The 17594-nt window shown below is 34.7% G+C and overlaps 3 protein-coding genes and 1 long non-coding RNA gene across 12 annotated transcripts in view; 3 read left to right on the top strand and 1 right to left on the bottom strand.

Annotated features, from left to right (window-relative positions):
• LOC142978041 (uncharacterized) overlaps window positions 1-3656 on the top strand; it is a 48562-nt gene extending 44906 nt beyond the window's left edge. For 3 of the 7 annotated variants that reach the window (XM_076122275.1, XM_076122273.1, XM_076122271.1), the window contains 3 exons: window positions 1863-1917; window positions 2030-2154; window positions 2636-3379. In XM_076122275.1, coding sequence (XP_075978390.1) covers window positions 1868-1917; window positions 2030-2154; window positions 2636-2883 — 423 coding nt within the window. In that variant the 5' untranslated portion in view covers window positions 1863-1867 and the 3' untranslated portion in view covers window positions 2884-3379. The other 4 variants (XM_076122276.1, XM_076122274.1, XM_076122269.1 and 1 more) reach the window with 4 other exon arrangements.
• Window positions 441-1628, bottom strand: LOC142977721 (uncharacterized). Its single transcript, XM_076121799.1, has 3 exons — window positions 1620-1628; window positions 794-965; window positions 441-652 (listed from the first exon to the last, which is right to left on the bottom strand). The coding sequence occupies exons 1-3, from the start codon at window positions 1626-1628 to the stop codon at window positions 441-443; spliced, it is 393 nt and encodes a 130-aa protein (XP_075977914.1).
• Window positions 3657-3906: 250 nt separating the features above from the next.
• On the top strand, window positions 3907-5477 carry LOC142978040 (uncharacterized). Its single transcript, XM_076122268.1, has 3 exons — window positions 3907-4061; window positions 4477-4607; window positions 4895-5477. Exons 1-3 carry the CDS (start codon window positions 4012-4014, stop codon window positions 5380-5382), a joined length of 669 nt encoding a protein of 222 aa, XP_075978383.1. The 5' UTR covers window positions 3907-4011; the 3' UTR covers window positions 5383-5477.
• A 1370-nt stretch (window positions 5478-6847) lies between these two features.
• LOC142977502 (uncharacterized) lies at window positions 6848-11005 on the top strand. 3 transcript variants are annotated; one of them, XR_012959706.1, is made up of 4 exons: window positions 6848-7015; window positions 8618-8637; window positions 9807-9940; window positions 10866-11005. It is a non-coding gene; the product is annotated as an uncharacterized LOC142977502 (long non-coding RNA). The 3 variants fall into 3 exon arrangements; XR_012959708.1 differs by lacking the exon at window positions 8618-8637; XR_012959707.1 differs by lacking the exons at window positions 6848-7015; window positions 8618-8637 and adding an exon at window positions 9194-9343.
• The last annotated feature ends 6589 nt before the right edge of the window (window positions 11006-17594 follow it).

Genomic DNA, 17594 nt, shown 5'->3' with positions numbered 1-17594 from the left:
ATCGCCTCGCTGACGACCCAACACCCTATTGAGAGGTCCATTTGCTGTCCAATGGCCGATTGACTGATAACTTTTCCCCGAGATAATAGATGTACTTTGTTAGGAGTGTTCAGTGTTTCCTACTGAATGTGCATGCAAATGTAGTAACCTTTTTAGGAGGGCAGAAATTGCGTATAAAATTGCGAGGATTTAAGACCTTTCTGATTTAAATAATCAAAAATCCATTGGTGATGAGCTTCCGTAATTTCATGCAATTATTACAACTCATCTAGTTTTAGTAAAACGTACCATTGTAATAATTGTGAAAGTTCATGTATTGTGTAAGTTTAAAAGAAAATCAGTTTTACAACCCATAATTTTATTAACCCCTTTCTAACAAAATTCTACCGTTACCCACTAAAGTACGATACAAAATACCAGAAAATATCATAAGAACACGCTTAAAATGCTGGATGGACTAGATCGGGAGCTTCACCCAGCCAGGGCAGGCTCGCTATCTCCTCATCCAGGAGTGCGTGACCTACATTCAAGATCTTGGACACGAGGACACTGGACAACGCCGCGTTGATTGTCCTGTTCTTTTTCATTTCTTCTGTCTCCGGTAGTAGAGGCATGTGGACTATTTGGAAGTTTGTGGAACGTGTTAGGTTACCTGTAAAACACAGTGACATTATCTTCTTGCATATTATTATGTCTCTAGAGTAAATAAACAGTTATTTTCTTGACCAGGTAAGAACTGTTTGTTCAGTACAATCTGCGAGTTGAAGTTATTTAAGTCTGTAAAATTGCTCACCTGTGGCCATACCATGTCTGTGTTCTAAGTAGCAGTATGTGTAGCCGATGAACGCGCCAGCTGCGACGGCTGACGCGGTGATGGCCAGTACTGTCGCCACTACGATGGCACACGAAACCCAGCGTGGATTACTGGATAACACAAGAGATTTTAGTATTACGTTTCTTATTTCCTAAAAGGTAAGGGAGCAATGACGAATAGACTTAGAACTGCGCCCTGTCTTATTTCGTTACAAAATGGCATGATTGTGCCGCTGTTTTCACATTTTTTTCATCAGGCAAACAAGAAAGCAAGCGCTGTGACTGAGCAACAGATACTAAACGGCAACGTACGATTGGTGACGAAAACTTACTTTTTTAGAGATTCCGGTATTTTCTCCTTTTCTAATATTGAGTAGCTCAACATTTGTGCCGTTGTATAAATAAAAGTCAATATAAAAATATAAATATCATATGAAATGACAGAATAAGATAGAAACTTTTGCTAGCAATGGCCGGAAAATTCTTCGCTTTGTTCCTGACTAACCAGCTGTAACGGCCAGTATTTTTATAATTATCTCTTAATGAAGAAGTCTTTATACCTTGTCGGTAAAAGGTAACAGGATACCATTGTAGCCAAGAGACAATTCGGCATGTAGTTGAAACAAAGTAAATTAGAATATTATTATTTACCTCATTCTACTGGTATTTTAAACACGGGACTCTCGAAATGTAACAAGTAAGGGCTTGAGCTCATTTCATAAAAAAATGTTCTTTTAAAATAAATCAAGGGTGCTAAGTAATCCCCTATTCGTTTCAGTATTCTATTAGACAACTGTAAACATTACCGACAGCATCTTGAAAGCAGCTCGGTAGAGGTTCGTAGTAGACTCTTTGAACAGAAACTTCTTTACAAAGTTTTTTTAGCTTAATTCTGATTTCTGGCAGTTCCTGGCATAAAAATGTTTTGTTTGATGATTTTTATTATTTTGGAGTTTTGACATTTTGACATAACTTCTATATTATGTCCGGTTATTTTTAATGCCTTGATAGGTGATTTTATATTTTTATAAAGTTTATTTATTATTTAGATGAAATGTGCTGCTGTGGGAGCTGTGCGGGCCACATTTTAGTTGTTACAGAAAGGTAAATCCCATCCAAAGCCAAAGTGCTCATCATTTGCGTAAAAAACAATGTTTATTTTGTTATGCTAGCATGGATTGTTTGAAGTATTAATCAGCTTGTAAAATGTTTGCAGACTCGTATCGATATGCGCCGTGACGTCAGTGGTGGTGTGTATTATGCTCACGCTGGCTGTCACGATGGGCGTCGGCGTCGGTCTCGGCTATAACTACTGCTTCGTAGACTTAAAAGTTAATGGTGGTATGTATTGTATACAAAATAGAATTACTAACAACGACCAGCAAAGACATTGTATTCTATAGTTTGTGCCCTTTCAATGAAATGATCATTTCAAAATATTAATTGACTGGGTTAACGAAAAATTGTGTAAACTTGTAGTCGTAACAGGTCATCAAAAATGATCAAACTATGTTATTTTATTCGTAAATAATGTTGAATTGTAATTATTTCAGACTAAAAGATTTTAATGAATTCCACGGAAGTAAGCAAAAGGTGCTGATGAGATGCTCGATAGTAGTTGAAAATTGTATGTTACTAGGTGCTCCATCTGAAAAATCGTGCTTCGGGAAGCCCTAAAATAGTTTAAAACTATTTGTCATTTTATACGCAACAAAATAAGCACTAGTCTTCGAAAAAAAAAATACTCAGATGTTATACAATCAAACCTATTTTAAATCAAATATGAACAAGTTATAATTTTTTTTAACTACTTGTATTGCAGGCACGACACCTTCATTGCCCGATTCTCTGAGGAGAGGAGATGAAAGAGATGAACCGCGAGAAGTTATTATTACAGAAGGTAGTTACAGACGTTCGCCAGCCACAGTAGTCCCCGTTACACCAAGTACCGATTCTACTCTTAGGAAATATACCTTGACTCTAGCATTACATGGAAATGTCGACTTCCCTGCGCTCTTGTCCAAGTTAAGGGCTCGCAACAAAAATGTCACCTTGGAACTAGTTACTTAAGAGTTCAAGTATGCCTGTGCATAACTGAATTAGCACATAACTGTACAACTTTTATAGATTTGTTTTAATCCTTTTTTATTTTAATTTTCGTATCTTTTGAATTTTATTTTAATAGTTGTCCCTATTCATTACACTTGTTTTAATTTTTGTGATTTCGTAATCTTTATTTTTTTAAGTTCTCTGTACACTTCATTTTAATATGCAAATATTTACTTTTAATAACTCCTATTTTTTTAGTTTTTATCGACATTTGTATATTTACAGTATTTCTGTACACTTTATTTTAATATATATATTTTTATTTAATAAAACTTGTTCTCAATGCCTTAAAGAGTGCCGGTATCAAATGCCCCCCAAACTGTAATTCGGCTGCGGCGGGTAATTTTATTGAAACCAGCAAACAACGCAAGCTTTTATTAACAGTGTCCAAGTGTATAACTCCATTCCGCTAGTCTCATCATAGGCCGGCTGGATGGTAACCATCACGATTGCCGAAATTTTAGGCACATAACCGACGGCCGACGGCGTTATCTGAGGCACGGAGGCATGTAACTATGACGTCCTAACTACAGGCGATGCTACGCTGCTTTGTAGATGTTAGGGCAGGAATAAGGAGAAGTGGATAAACGAATAGACTCAAGTAGAACTCACGCTGCTTGCAGTTCGCCAGTTTCTAACGAACCGAGGTAGCACCGTAACAGAACTGATGAATGCGAAGTCTAATTATGAAAGTAATTATGGATGTATGTGCTTAAAACCTAGTTACTTTGACTTAACCGAACGTCCACCGCTAGCTTCTTCTTCGTGCGTCGTTTGTAAAATATAAAAACTGTCTCAACTATGCGAGCTAAACTCAACTAACTTATGTTAGCTGGCGGTGGACGTTCGGCTTTACTCCTGAAAGATTGTCGCTAATTTGTCATAAATTTAGAAAGTACCTGTATAGTCAACCATAGAAGTTAAAACCTTTTGCTACGTCTAATCTTTATTCAATATCTGCAAAAAAAATATTTATGACGTTGTCACCGTCACAGTAGAAATGACAGATTGTAATAATAATTACTTTCCTGAAAGTACAAATTAAATTTAATTCTATTCACTAGTTATTTATAGATAATATAATACAAAATGGGTGGAATATTTAGTTGTTTTGGTAACGTCCTAGTTGCAATTGAAAGGTGAGTGTTTGATCGTTCATTAGTAAGTCTTTCTGGTCTGCTATTTATTAGTACAAGCATGCCGCGAAACTTTCACTCTAGCGGGCACTCTTGGCTGCAACTTTAATAATGATAATGCCAAATTATAACAATATCACCTAAGTTGTATCCAGCCACGGCGGCAAGCCTCATCGAAAGCAGCCAACTGTCTAGGTCTCTGTTTATAGAGTCTAAGTATGTGGACATTAAAAGGATTCACTTGGTTTTCCATCATTCTTATATAGCCCGGTGTGACTTTTTACAAATAATTTATAATTGATTAATCAATACGGCCGTTGAAGGCTCAGGCGCAGGGCAGACAGCTTTACATCCTCTAAGTTTTATAGCACGGAAGGTCCCGTGATGAACTTATAATAATTGATTGTGTTTTTTTCAGGATGTCATTTACAATAACATGCGCTGCTCTAGTGCTGTGCTTAGTGATAACATTAACTATTGTAATGGCTTTGGGCATAGGCCTCGGTTACAATTACTGCTTCGTTGACATGAGGACCAGATTAAAATATGGTAAATACTGTACATTATCAATTATTATTATAAACTTACATCGTCCCACTGCTGTTCTAAGGCCTCCTAGTAGCTTTCCACTGTAGCCTCCGTACTGGGTTGGAGATGTTATGCTCGCGTCTCCATTTTTTACGGGGTCTTCCTTAATTAGATATTAATTGCAAATAAGTTTCAAATGAATATAAAATACTCTGTTCTTCTTCAAACTTAGTTATCTGCTTTCCAGCGTATCCCTTAGTTTGAAATTTGTTTTAAAAATGATTGCTGAACAGTTGATTACTTTCCAGTGCCTGCTCATTACATTTATCCTGGCAGTCCTCGGTGGCCTTATGGTCGCTCGCCTGATGTCGCAAGGTATCGGCCCTCCGTACTGTTGCAGGGCGCTGGTCCCTACCGAAGAGACATGGAACAAGAGGAGGGAGATGGCGTAAATAAGTTGAAAGAAGAATTTGATACAGAGTACCAAGAACGTGCGGATTTAGATCATGAGCGCAGAGCGAATGCGATGCTCGATGACTATAACTATACTAATTTAACAACCTATAATAGAACGATATATTTGACAAACAATACTGTTGACGATACGGAAGATGATGATATAGAAGTAGTAAAGTCTAAGTCAACAGAAGACCACACACTGACAGAAGAGCAGAGTGAAAGCAAACAAGCGAATGATAATATGCTAATATCCTTAAATGAACCAGAGTTGATGGCTTTTCTGTCTAAGCTAAGAGCTGACAACAAGAATTATACGCTTCAAGTTTTATCAACTTGACTGTTTCGTGTTAAGTTATTTGTACGAGTTTTTGATTTTAGATGTTACTTTATGTACTTAAGTATTTTGTAGCTATTTTTAACTTGTAATTTAATTTTAACGTTATTTATCACGAGTTTTTAAGTAGAAACGTTGTTTTATTTCTAATCTAACCTTACTCTCTGCTACCGTCGAATATAATTAGGTATCATAATGAAACAGTAAGTTACCTAATATTCTGTACTTGGAAATTAAAGACTAAAGCAAAATAAGACCTAATTCAAGATAATTCATAAACACGTATTTCGTGCTTATTGTGTTCTCTTTCTCTACTTATCTTTTCTATGTAGATAGAAAAGAAAGTACTCTTTCGGTATCTTTCTAAAGGAACTCTTTCTTCCAAGGGTTTATAAAATTTGTTTTTGGTTTCAATATCTATCAAAATTACTCTTTTGATTAGTCTGCCTCGAAGTGTCAAAATGTAATGTAAATCTTTACTTTCTGAATAATAAATAATCTTATTTATTTATAACGTTGTACTGCCAGTGTATCAATGATATAAGCTTGTTTGTTTATATATGGATTACCATTTGATGGCAACATGACAGTTCCTACTGTTTATAAATTATGTGGTCAGTAGAATTTTCGTCCAGTAGGTAGTAGTTGCTTGCGTTCATTTTATAATATATGCTTTAAATGAATACAGCTCGATAAAACAATTGCTGTGGACTAGGTTTCATGCAATGTTTTTTCTTGGGCACTTTCATTGAAACTCGTAGTTTATTATACGAGTTACCGAAATTCCAGCACTCTCATAGTTTGGTAGACCGATACGACCGGCGAGCCGGCGAGACATCAGGCTTCACTTGCTCTCCGGTTCCCTGAACTAAAGATTTATTTACGGAAAACTCATTATCTATTTTTTTGAGCTTACGACCGGGTATAGTACTATACCGCGTCTACCACCATCCTCTCACAGTCGTTTAGCAATATATGAATAGTGTGTTTCTAAGTGGTGTATGTAATCGCGTCACGAGACCTCGTACGCTAACAATAACACTTAGCTACTATTTACTACTACTACTATTACTACTATTGCCCTACTACTACTACTATTGCCCTTGGGCCACGGCTCTGATGGAGGCCGTTAAGCTCCATCTTCTCGTTGCAGAAAGTACCGATAAAGTTAATACTTTTATAGATTTTTAATATAGACTTCACATATAGAATATTGTTATTTAATTAAAGATTCTTAGTTAGCATTGGTTATCGAGGATACTAACTTCCCTTATAAATCATCCTCCCAGTTTTTGAAAAACGGTTTAGTGGTTTGCTAGAAAATGCGCATAAAGCGTAAGCCGACCCAGTTTGTTCTCTATAAGTCAGTATGATGACAGAATTAATGAAACTAGTAAGACGATCCAGGCGTTAAAATTATGTTTAAAATTACCAGTCTTTAGTGATAGTTCGTATATTTTCAGTTTCCGCAATATAATAATCTGCGGCGGCGAGGGCGGTGGTTTACCGAACCCGTGTGCGAGCTGCAGCCACTGTTGCGCGCAGGTGTGCTGCCAGCTGTGCTGCTACTTGTTCATGATCGTGTTCATCGTCGGCGGCCTGTTCTTCCTGCTGGACAGCCTCATTTGTAAGTGATGTAAGTTATACTAAATATATTTTGTACATGGAACAAAGCCAAAATGTTATTAGTTCTGAAGATGTTATTAGTTGTGAAGACTGCCTGCAAGATGCTATTATTTGTGCGATCCACAAATAATTGTTTCGGGTCTGGTTGTACTGTGCCCGATGTTTGTATGTTTGTGAAAAGTCTCCGCGACGTGAGAGCAATTCTTAGAGCGGGAGTTGTCATTAAAAAAAAAGATCTATGATTCCTATTTATCGTGAGCCAAATTTCAACAAAATCAAAATCAATAATAGACATATTAAAAGCGTGTGCATGGATGCATTCAACCACTTACTATGCACGGGTAACATTGTCATTGTTGCTTAGTTCTAAGCTTAACAAACTAACGTAAATGTCAATAAAACTTTCAATGAACTATGATTGTGATGTGCTAAAACACACACGACCGACAGGCTTGAGTTTAACGCCCGCCTCTACGTACAGAGCACAGACAGATTCTCTACATTATGTATGAACGAGCACGTTGGGACTCATTTAATCCCCACAACACTCCCACAAAGGAGGGACTAAATGTTTCCATAAAAATTCTCTCACACAGAATTCGTTTTTGCAAAGAATTTGAAATGTTAATAAGGAAATTGTTGTCCCACAGGCTCGTAACGAAGATAAAAGAAAACTTTATCTCACCCCCCTTGCTTTAAGTAGAGTAATCAAACATTCATTGAGCATGAAAATAAAATTGACCGTTCAAAATATTTATGCGAAACTTAAAGCATAGCGAGATTCTAATACAGTTGCTAGAAAAGTAATAACGAACAATTTATAGTATTCAGGAAACTATTGGCAATTATTTTAGTAAAAAGCACATCAATATTCTGGACAAGTCTAGTTGTAACCATTTACCATAACGCAATCGGAAACACTGTGTACGTCGAAGTCGTAACCTAATATGTTCTTACGTTATTAGGTTAAAGAAATCTTAATTACGGAACGTTATCTTCATTGCAAAATAATTCTCATTTATCTCGTAAAGCACTAATAAAGAACACGAATTCCTTTAGAGAATCAAGTATTCTTTGAAAATTGAGTGTCGCGTTAAGTGTAAAACGAGAATCTTGAACTAATTGATCTTTTTCCTTGGCTTTTTACAAAGTGGTCCTCGGGTTGAAATTAGACACCGTTGTCTCAATATAAGTAGTATCCGCACGTAGTTACATTGTGAATATTAGATGAAGTGTAAAAGCTTTCTAAGATAACGTTTCCAATTTAAGTTAATTGGAGAGGAGTTGTTTAGTGGAACATAAATGTATGGTACCATAAGAGGTTTTGTAATTGAAAAATGTAATTAACTGTTGCGGTTAATTCATGCTTTGGGAGCTAGGTTTCTTTGTGAAAATTGGCTTTCTTTCGGTTTCTAATTTTGTTGAAGAGGGGTTATATGAGGGATCTGTTGTACCATTTTGACGATTCAATAAGTGTTGATTATCTTGAAGTTATTTGAGTTCTAAGGTTTCTGAATTAGCTACCTTGATAACTTCAGTCTCGCAAACACATCTATACTACGCATTAAACTTTTATTATTGGTGCTTAATTTTATCTCTGCTTGTTCACCAGGTTAAAGATGGCAATAATAGGTGAGTTGCAGTCTTTGAAAGCTTACAAAAGATATGAAGAATTGCTATATCGAAATGGAGCAAAAGCATTTTGTGCAAGTTGCAGTCGTTTATATAAAATGTGTTGTGTAGTAGAACCGAATAGTGAAGTGGATAATTGTCAACTGTTTTCGTTTTTGTTACCGGTTATATTAAATCAATTTAAGCAACAGAGTTCTCCAAGTGTTTATTTTATGATACCAGTATAAACATACTTTCATTATAATTTCTATCTCTAAAACTCTAAATATCATCATTTAATTATCAGTCTCCAGAATCCAACCCATATAGGGTATCTAGGTTTCTTTTTGACTGATCTGTTGAACTTTAGTCACACATTTTTTGTACCATACACATAAAGTAAGATTGTCATACACTTACGTATAGTTAAGCTTTTTTAATATAGAGAAGGACCAATGATTATCATAATAGTATTTCAGTAGTTTGTAGGATGAAGGTAAACCTACATCACGGGACACATCATTATAGGTACCTGGACACAAAGAGTATTTTCTCAAGAATACTATTCCTTAGCTATCCTACCTCTTTGACTATTCTTTTATCTTTGATGTCACGAATAAATCTTTGTCTATGTATAAAGAATGTCACAATGACAAACATACGTAAACACATCGTAAACAACACGCTGAAGTGATTTATTTTAGATCTTCTATTTTATTATAATGTGGTAAAGTTCTTTCAAGTAGTCTCTAGATTGGTGTATCTCGATCTACATATATTTTATATACGCATTAGATAATGGCTTTTTACGGAAGACAGGGTTTTCTAAAATATTTCAGACCTAATATTTATATTAATTTCATTTGTAATTGTCTTATATAAGCCCAGGCTTTGAAATTTCAGTTTGTTGACTATAGTCATTAAAAAAAAAAAAAAAAAAATTATGGGACAACTCACACACGGTCATTTGATTCCAAACTAAGCAGAGCTTGTACTATGGTAACCAAATAACTGATAAACATACTTATATACTTCTAAATACATACTTATATAGATACATTAACATCCAGGCTCAGAACAAATAATCGTGCTCATCACACAAAGATTTGTCCCGGGTGGGATTCGAACCCACCACACGCGGCGCTATGGTTGTAATAATTATGGTTAATAAGTATGATTTGTTTCCGCAGCGTGATAATTTTCAAATTCTTCTACATCGTGTTGCCGCTCGCTATTCTGGTGATGTTCTGTCTGTGGATATACAACGTTACAGTACAGAAGTACAAATCGAGTCAATAACACCAACATGGCGCATATAATAAGGGTGAGCTGAATAGTGACTACAACTACTAAGATTTCCATCTTATGATATAGATGCAAAAATCTGTATGTCAGTCTGTATCGCTTTCATGGCTAAACTGCTGACACGATTTAGTTCAAATTTGGAATCAAGATAGTTGTAAAACCAAGAAAATTAAATCTATACTAATATTATAAAGCTGAAAAGTTTGTTTGTTTGTTTGAACGCGCTAATCTCAGGAACTACTGATCCGATTTGTAAAATTCTTTCAGTGTTAGATAGCCCATTTAAAATTTGAAAGCTATAGGCTATATATCATTACGCTACGATCTATAGGAGCAGAGTACGAGTAAAAAATGTTACAAAAACGGGGAAAATTTTGACGCATTCTCTCTTATGTTGCAAGCGAAGTTGCGCGGGTCAGCTAGTATAGAATATTTTTCTACAGGGGTCGGTTCATATCTGACGTAACATACGTCACGTATTATCGAGGTCGCGTAACGCCATAACAAACATATATAAAAACACTCAACCGATGATGGGTCGGTGCGAGCCCATTCTAATTAAACTGCGCCCGACGCATCTTCTGTCAGATGTTAGTCGACCCTTAATTGGCCATAGTTAAACGGAAAGGATCCAACCCACACTATTAAAACACTCCTTGAAGTTAAAATTTTAATATCAAGAAAACAATCCAAGTAAAATTCAAACCCACCATGAAGTTATAGTCCTGAGTTAGTCCCCAAAGTTAAAGTGGAGAATCAATGACGGAATACGATCTGAACTTTAAAGTTAAATATCTCGAAACTACGTCTGTGTGGGTTGGATCGTTTCCGTTTAACTATGGACAATTATTCCCTATGCGGCTGAAATTAAGACTGACTCTATGCACGAGAGCACAGCTGGTAGGGTGTATAAGCATGCTAATGGCTATAATATTCTTTGACAGGTGCCGAAGATTCTCCTGTGTATCACTGACAACTCTTCAACCTTGGAGCACGTTTTGTTATTAAGTCGAAGTTATTATATTTGGCGATTTAACGGGTAAAAATGGAGATAAGATAGTGAAAGAAGACACGATGTGACATTATTTTTATAGACTTGCTAATTAGTTCATTTAATTATACTTTTTATATAAGTTTAAATGTTAAATAAATAGTATTTTTAAATTAATTGCGTACTTTTTGTTTCGTCCGGTGTATTTTAATATAAAACGAAATAATAGAAATACAATGAAAAATCACTAAGCATGTGCTATTTAAAATATTCAATTTCAAATGTCTTATTAAGTACAGCTAAAGTTACACTACGCTATAACAGATGGAAGTAAAATTGTGTTTTTATGTTAGTTTTTAATATTTACAGCAACCAGTTTTTAAGTCTTTTTGTAAGTACTTTTACAATGGCTGTTATCAAAGACTAATTTATAAGATTTTTTATTTTGTTATCTATTGATTTTATCTATGCACATTTTTTTATTGTAATTGACAGGTATTTTGTAAACACAATCCACTTCTGAGTTTACGATAAACATACATTACCAGTGTAATTATTTGTGTTAAATATCACTATCTCAGTTTTACTATGAGGTAAAATTTTAGCTTCATCACTTCGCTTTTTATTTTAATAACGAAATGTTGTAATTTAACACACACTATGCATTTCAGGTAAGATGAAAGATCATGTAACTTTGCATCGCAATCAACTAAAAATACACAATAATACGTAGCATCTAAGAGTTTGTAGAGTCCTAGCCATTACTTATCTACACAGTATCTTTAATACAGTACCTACGATTGGGCAATTTCACAAATAAGTAAGAATTAACGAAATTAATATAATATCAATCCACAGACCAACGATTTACTCATACTTATAAAATTACACCCTTTTCTCTCTTCATTCTGCTACATTCAAATCTTATCATACAGGATCACCGGTTATCATCTAGTATATCATCTCCCAATGTTTCCATTTTCTTCCACACATTACATTCTACAACGCAATCTCATTAATTCATACTCTCCGCAGGACCAAACCATCTGAGCATACCTTTTTCAAGCCTCGTCACAATATCTTTTGTAACTACAACGTTCTCATGTCACTATTTCTTCACTCGCTATCCATAAAACTATTTAAGACCAATTAAGTGTTTATTTTGTTACAGTTGCGTCTTGCTGAACTTTTTCAAAGTTATATACATGATTGCTATCTCAATGCTGGGTATCTCACTAGGGATATGGTTGTACTATCGGTATCTTGCTAATCCGTAGTTACCTATTACACTACAATTTGTGTCAATAATTTTGAAGATTAAAGGCCAGTATTACAGCTTATGAATATGTTTCGGGTAAATGTATCCGATAGATACAGTGGCAGGAAGAGTATGGAAATATCTTTATCTTTATCAGGAGTGTCGAAGCCGGCCAAAAGATTAAGGAACACATGAATACACATGTAGGTAAAGTTGCCGTGAATGAATTCGTATATATTGTATCTATATCGAGTGTTATCGTAGTAATCATTAATAATAGCTTTTATAATACAATATATCATTGAATCTATACTAATATTATAAAGCTGAAGAGTTTGTTTGTTTGTTTGTTTGAAGGCGCTAATCTCGGGAACTACTGGTCCGATTTGAAAAATTCTTTCAGTGTTAGATAGCTCGTTTATCGAGGAAGGCTATAGGCTATATATCATCACGCTACGACCAATAGGAGCAGAGTACCAGTGAAAAATGTTACAAAAACGGGGAAAATTATGACTCTCTTATGTGACGCAAGCGAAGTTGCGTGGGTCAGCTAGTATAATATAATTCTCTGGTCTCTGCATACCCATATGGCGGAAAGGCGTAATTTTATATGTGTATGTATAATATAAAAATGTGTACTATTTTAGTCTATGCCTGTCTTATTTATTTATTGTTGTTGGAAGAAAAGTGTCATATTTTATTTTGACATATGACTTATGTACGTCTTGAATTTGGCATTCTAGTTTAGGCATTTGTGTTTGTTTTTCAAGTGCATTTAGTACATTTTTGTTTGGAAGATTACTCACAATATTCGAATAGTCGCCATTGTTCAAAGCAAATAGTAACTCAATAGTAAAAAAGTTGGTTCCGTTTCGACATGGGATGGTAAAACAACTTGTACTTTTCATTTTATTTTTTTTTATTTTGAAGAGCTTATAGAACTCTAATGGTACCTTCGTAAAAAAAATAATTTAACCCATTACTGTCCCTCTATTAGGCAAAGGTCTCGTCCCGTAATGAGGGAGGGGTTAGGCCTCGAGTCCACCACGCTGGCCAAGTGCGGGTTGGGGACTTTACTTACCTTCAAGAACTGTTCTAAATAATGTTTTCCTTCACCGTTGGAACAAATGATAATAAACACATATATTTCTAATAAACACATAACTTAGAAAACTCATTGGTGTGTTGCCTCGGGTACGAACCCTCGACCACTTGCATGGGAGATGCAACTTAAACCACTGGGCACCTTCAGATTTCTTTTTTTAATTAATATTTCATATTTTCAGCTGTATCATGTTGCTTCTTCTCGTTCCTGTAGTAGCCGCAGTCGGGCTGGGCATGTTCTTATATGACACTTTTATTGCCGGCAAGTTCGTATCTGTTCGATCAATTAACGTAGATACCACCACGTTTTCTCCAGAAGCAGCAAAACTTATAAATATGTATACAAACGATGACGTACTCAAACACTATGTGAACGTTAGATAGTTAAACTGTAGTGCAAGAAAATACAATGGAGAAAATATTTATTGTTCAGATTTAATGCGGTTTATAAGATAAGTTTGTATGTCATTTACCTGTTTTGTATAAAAACATTATAGAATCGTCAAAATAAATCTTTCTTTTTTTAATAGTGACGTGAATTATTTTCTTATTTAATTCTAATCGGTCGAGGCAATTTTTTTGCTTACTTTACAGTGATTTGTTTCCAATATGTAGCAGTCTTCTAATATTTCCACGCTTTATTACATCAGAATCGGACTTTCGCATTTTTAATTTAAGCATGGATATTATATTATGCCTATGGTGAGTGCTGTTAGAATAAAAAACACATTTATGAAAGTTAAACGTAATGTGATATGATATTATAAAGTTTAAATGCTGGATATTCATGGCTCGTTTATATGTTAATTGTAAAGAAGGTCCACAGACGGGGAGGCGCTATTATACAGTTACTTTGCTTTTATTTTACACGACACACTGAGAGGGACCTTTACATAAAGGGGGGCATTCATTTACAACAATTAAATCTATCTTTACATATTGTCTTAAATCATAGATTGACTTGGTACCATTTGCTTTGTCACCATGAAAGAAATGTATGTTATGTTCAATTGCTTGCCATTTAGTTTTTTATTTGTTGGATAAAAACAGTGGAAATCTACAATTCAGATTGTTTGACAGCCGCCGTTGTGGTTCATCTAGGCCTCGATTCCTGCGGCAGGAAGAAATGCAATTAAGATGTAGGGGAAATTTTTTGATATGGTTGCTTAGCAGTCGAAAATAATATTTTGACTTAACCTAATAAAATAATGTTGTTGGCGGTATTTGGCTTAATGATAGGACGCTAGAACAAATAGAACAATTTCTATTGGGTATTTAGTAATCATAAGGGTATTTTAAATCAGAATGTATAAATCGATGGGGTTTTAAAAATAGACGTATGCTTATTCTTCCATATTCTTAATAACAAGAGGATCATCATAAATTCAATGTCGCGTATCATGTAACGTGACATTCGATATAAAATTACGTAATGGATGAGTCTACGGCATTGCTATAAAATACTGAAGGACAACTTCTAAACTGCCCAATAAAATAGACAGAGTGTATCATTTCAGTTAATCGATACTCGATGCACGAATCATGTTACGTCTCGCTATTCTTACAGGTATATTTGCAGATTTTTATAGACAAAGACGAATGTTTGGCATGTATTTACTGATAACTATTATGATACAAGATTCTTAAACGCGATTGAAAACGAAAAGCTAAAGCTATACCTTATTTGTTTACCCGACGTTTCGATCGAATTGCATTGACGGTGGTCACGGGCTGACTGTTTGATGCAATTCGATCGAAATTATGTGTATAAGTCGCGAGTGTTAAAATATGTATATTTACTGTTGTTCAAGTCATCGTATTTACACCGAAATATTTGCCTTAATTTGATTATTAATAAGATTTTATATAAATTCTCTAGACACCTACACCCTTAGTTGAATTAACTTTATATCAACTAACGTGTATACATTTGTTTATTTATAAAATGATTATTACAAACAGTTGGAACGAAATACTTACACATAAATTACGTAGGTACTTGGAGATATGTTCTACGAAGCATTCAAAATGAAAGCAATGATAATAAAACTCAGTCTGTTGATCTTTCGGTTTAACTTTGCTTAAAAACAACCTGTTTTGGTTGGTAACTGAATTTTTATTTGGGAATAGGTATTTGAACGCTACGGTAATAACATTGAACGATTTGATGAACATCTAAGTATTCTAAATAACACTTTTTTCTTGCTTAAAATTTCCTCTGCAATATAGTATCGATGTAAAAAATGCCATGAATAAATGAATAGCACTCATTTAACGGCGAGTGGTGGAAAATGAGGGAAAATTGCAGAAATTTTTTGTTTTAAATATTTAAAACATGGCGATGCTCCTCCGTGCATTCAGATTGAGGAATTAAATTATTGAGCAGTATTTTACCGAGGCAAATAGTCTTGTATTCATCGTTGCATCCGGCGACACAGAAATACGTAATATCGTTATTGAATTTCATTTACTAATTGGTAATATCATTGGTTGTATAGTAAAATAAAAATAAAATGGTGGCTTTTTGGTCTTCTCTTGCACGGTACACGGTGTAATGGTTACTAAAATTGTGAATATTGTTTAAAATAAATACTGACTAAGTTGGTGCGGCAAGAAGCTCACTTACAAAATTCTATTTAGTGCAGAAACAGGTACGGATTCTTTACCTCGAAAGGAGCCTTTTATAAAGATTTAAAATTCTTGAAACGAGTAAATTTCACTTTGTCTTATTTTGTAGTAAGTAGTAAGCTGCAGTGTTGGCCGTAGTGGAGCTGAAAATTGAATTTCCTTGTTGCGGGCACAGAGTCTGCGCCGGGATTGGAGCGATCAAGTACTCTGGAGTGGCGAGCGCTGATCAAATATTAAGTAAACAACAGGTACGGGACACCACCACCACTGCATTTAGGACGCTGTAAAGAGTTCTAGCAACAATATAAACTGTATTATCGTTTAACCAATTGTTTAATGGCTTTTCACGATTTTCTAGTAAATTACAAGAGGGTTAATAAATATTAGTTTAAGACTACGGTGTTCTAATTTATAGATGTTGAATCTGTGGTTGTAATAACTACGATCAAAGTCAATCCTTTTTGCAACGGAAAACTTGATAAAATACAAAGCAAATCACGATCTTAGACTGTTGAAACTACGTTGAAACTTGTTATTAATAAGTTAAAACAATAAAATCTAAATAAGTTTAAACAAGTGTTTTAGTTAGCTAAACAAACAACAAATAACATTTATTCTACTGAACAACAAACAGTAGCAAATGAAAACAGCCATAAGTAAAAATTCTTCGTGCCATAATCTCTCTGGGGAGAAAACCGCCAGGTCCTGGGGGAGGCTCGCCTTCGATTGAGTCGCTATTACCTCTATAAATAAGTCCAGCAGACAGGTAATAAGTGGCGTGCAGTTAACCATTCCTGTTTCAAGCTCAGATTTATTTTATTCAGTCCGCTTTCGTTATCATTTTTATTAGAACAGCAGTAGCTACGATGGAATTTCAATATTTTATAAGGTTTGCAACTTTTGTAAGTCTGAACAACGGAATCGGTACGAGCTAAAACAAACAACGGTGCAATTTTATTCTAAGATGTAAAGTTAATCGGGTTTCAATTGATACACGGTGCGCAGAATATTACACATGTTAATGCCTTTGCGATTTGTAGCAAGTTTTTAAGAATAAAAAAACAACGTAAGTTGCAAATTGGAAATTAACTGTACAATGTCATTTCTCCTTAAGAAAGAAGATTAGCTCAAAAAAAACAAAACTTCCTTTATTAACAGATATTTACCGAGAAATAATAACGGCGACAATGCCTTGCTGGTGTATAATATTACCTTAATAGATAATACTTAAGCGCTAATAAAGCCTCAGCCTAAAGCTTTTCTCGTAGAATCTGGGCACTGAGAGTTTCTAGGCACGCTATACATTTATTTGAAGTTATGTCCAGTAGCAATGAGTTTTCCTTTTACTTCTGAAAGCACGTTCTTCTTATAACTCTGGGAAAATGTCATAACATTTCTAAATTTCAAATAAATGTACGTGTAATTTTGCTATAACATTTTATAGCGCGATTAATATATTTGATCGGCAATAAATAATATAGTAAGTAAGTTATTCGTTTAGTTAGTAAGATTTTCATCTAGGTACTACAGTTATGTTGTTAGTAAATTTTGCTAATATCAAAAGTATAAAATGACATTAAATTATTTAAGTATATACTTTTGTTTATTTCCCGTAATTTTCAATAAATTTCATACCTATTGATACAGACTGCGTTGACAGTGTACTATGTTCGCAGAACTTGATGAATCGCT

This window comes from Anticarsia gemmatalis, chromosome 13, assembly GCF_050436995.1.
Source record: "Anticarsia gemmatalis isolate Benzon Research Colony breed Stoneville strain chromosome 13, ilAntGemm2 primary, whole genome shotgun sequence".
Lineage (NCBI taxonomy): Eukaryota > Metazoa > Arthropoda > Insecta > Lepidoptera > Erebidae > Anticarsia > Anticarsia gemmatalis.
The sequence above is the reverse complement of the archived record's forward strand: the minus strand, read 5'-3'. Positions and strand labels throughout refer to the sequence as shown.

Excerpts from the sequence above, each read along its gene's own strand:
- LOC142977721 (XM_076121799.1), bottom strand. Across the intron at positions 653-793 it reads CAGACATGGTATGGCCACAG|GTAACCTAACACGTTCCACA; the intron begins GTGAGCAATTTT and ends TGTGTTTTACAG.
- LOC142978040 (XM_076122268.1), top strand. The coding sequence starts at position 4,012 with ATGGGTGGAATATTTAGTTGTTTTGGTAACGTCCTAGTTGCAATTGAA. Across the intron at positions 4,062-4,476 it reads GTCCTAGTTGCAATTGAAAG|GATGTCATTTACAATAACAT; the intron begins GTGAGTGTTTGA and ends TGTTTTTTTCAG. Across the intron at positions 4,608-4,894 it reads GAGGACCAGATTAAAATATG|TGCCTGCTCATTACATTTAT; the intron begins GTAAATACTGTA and ends ATTACTTTCCAG.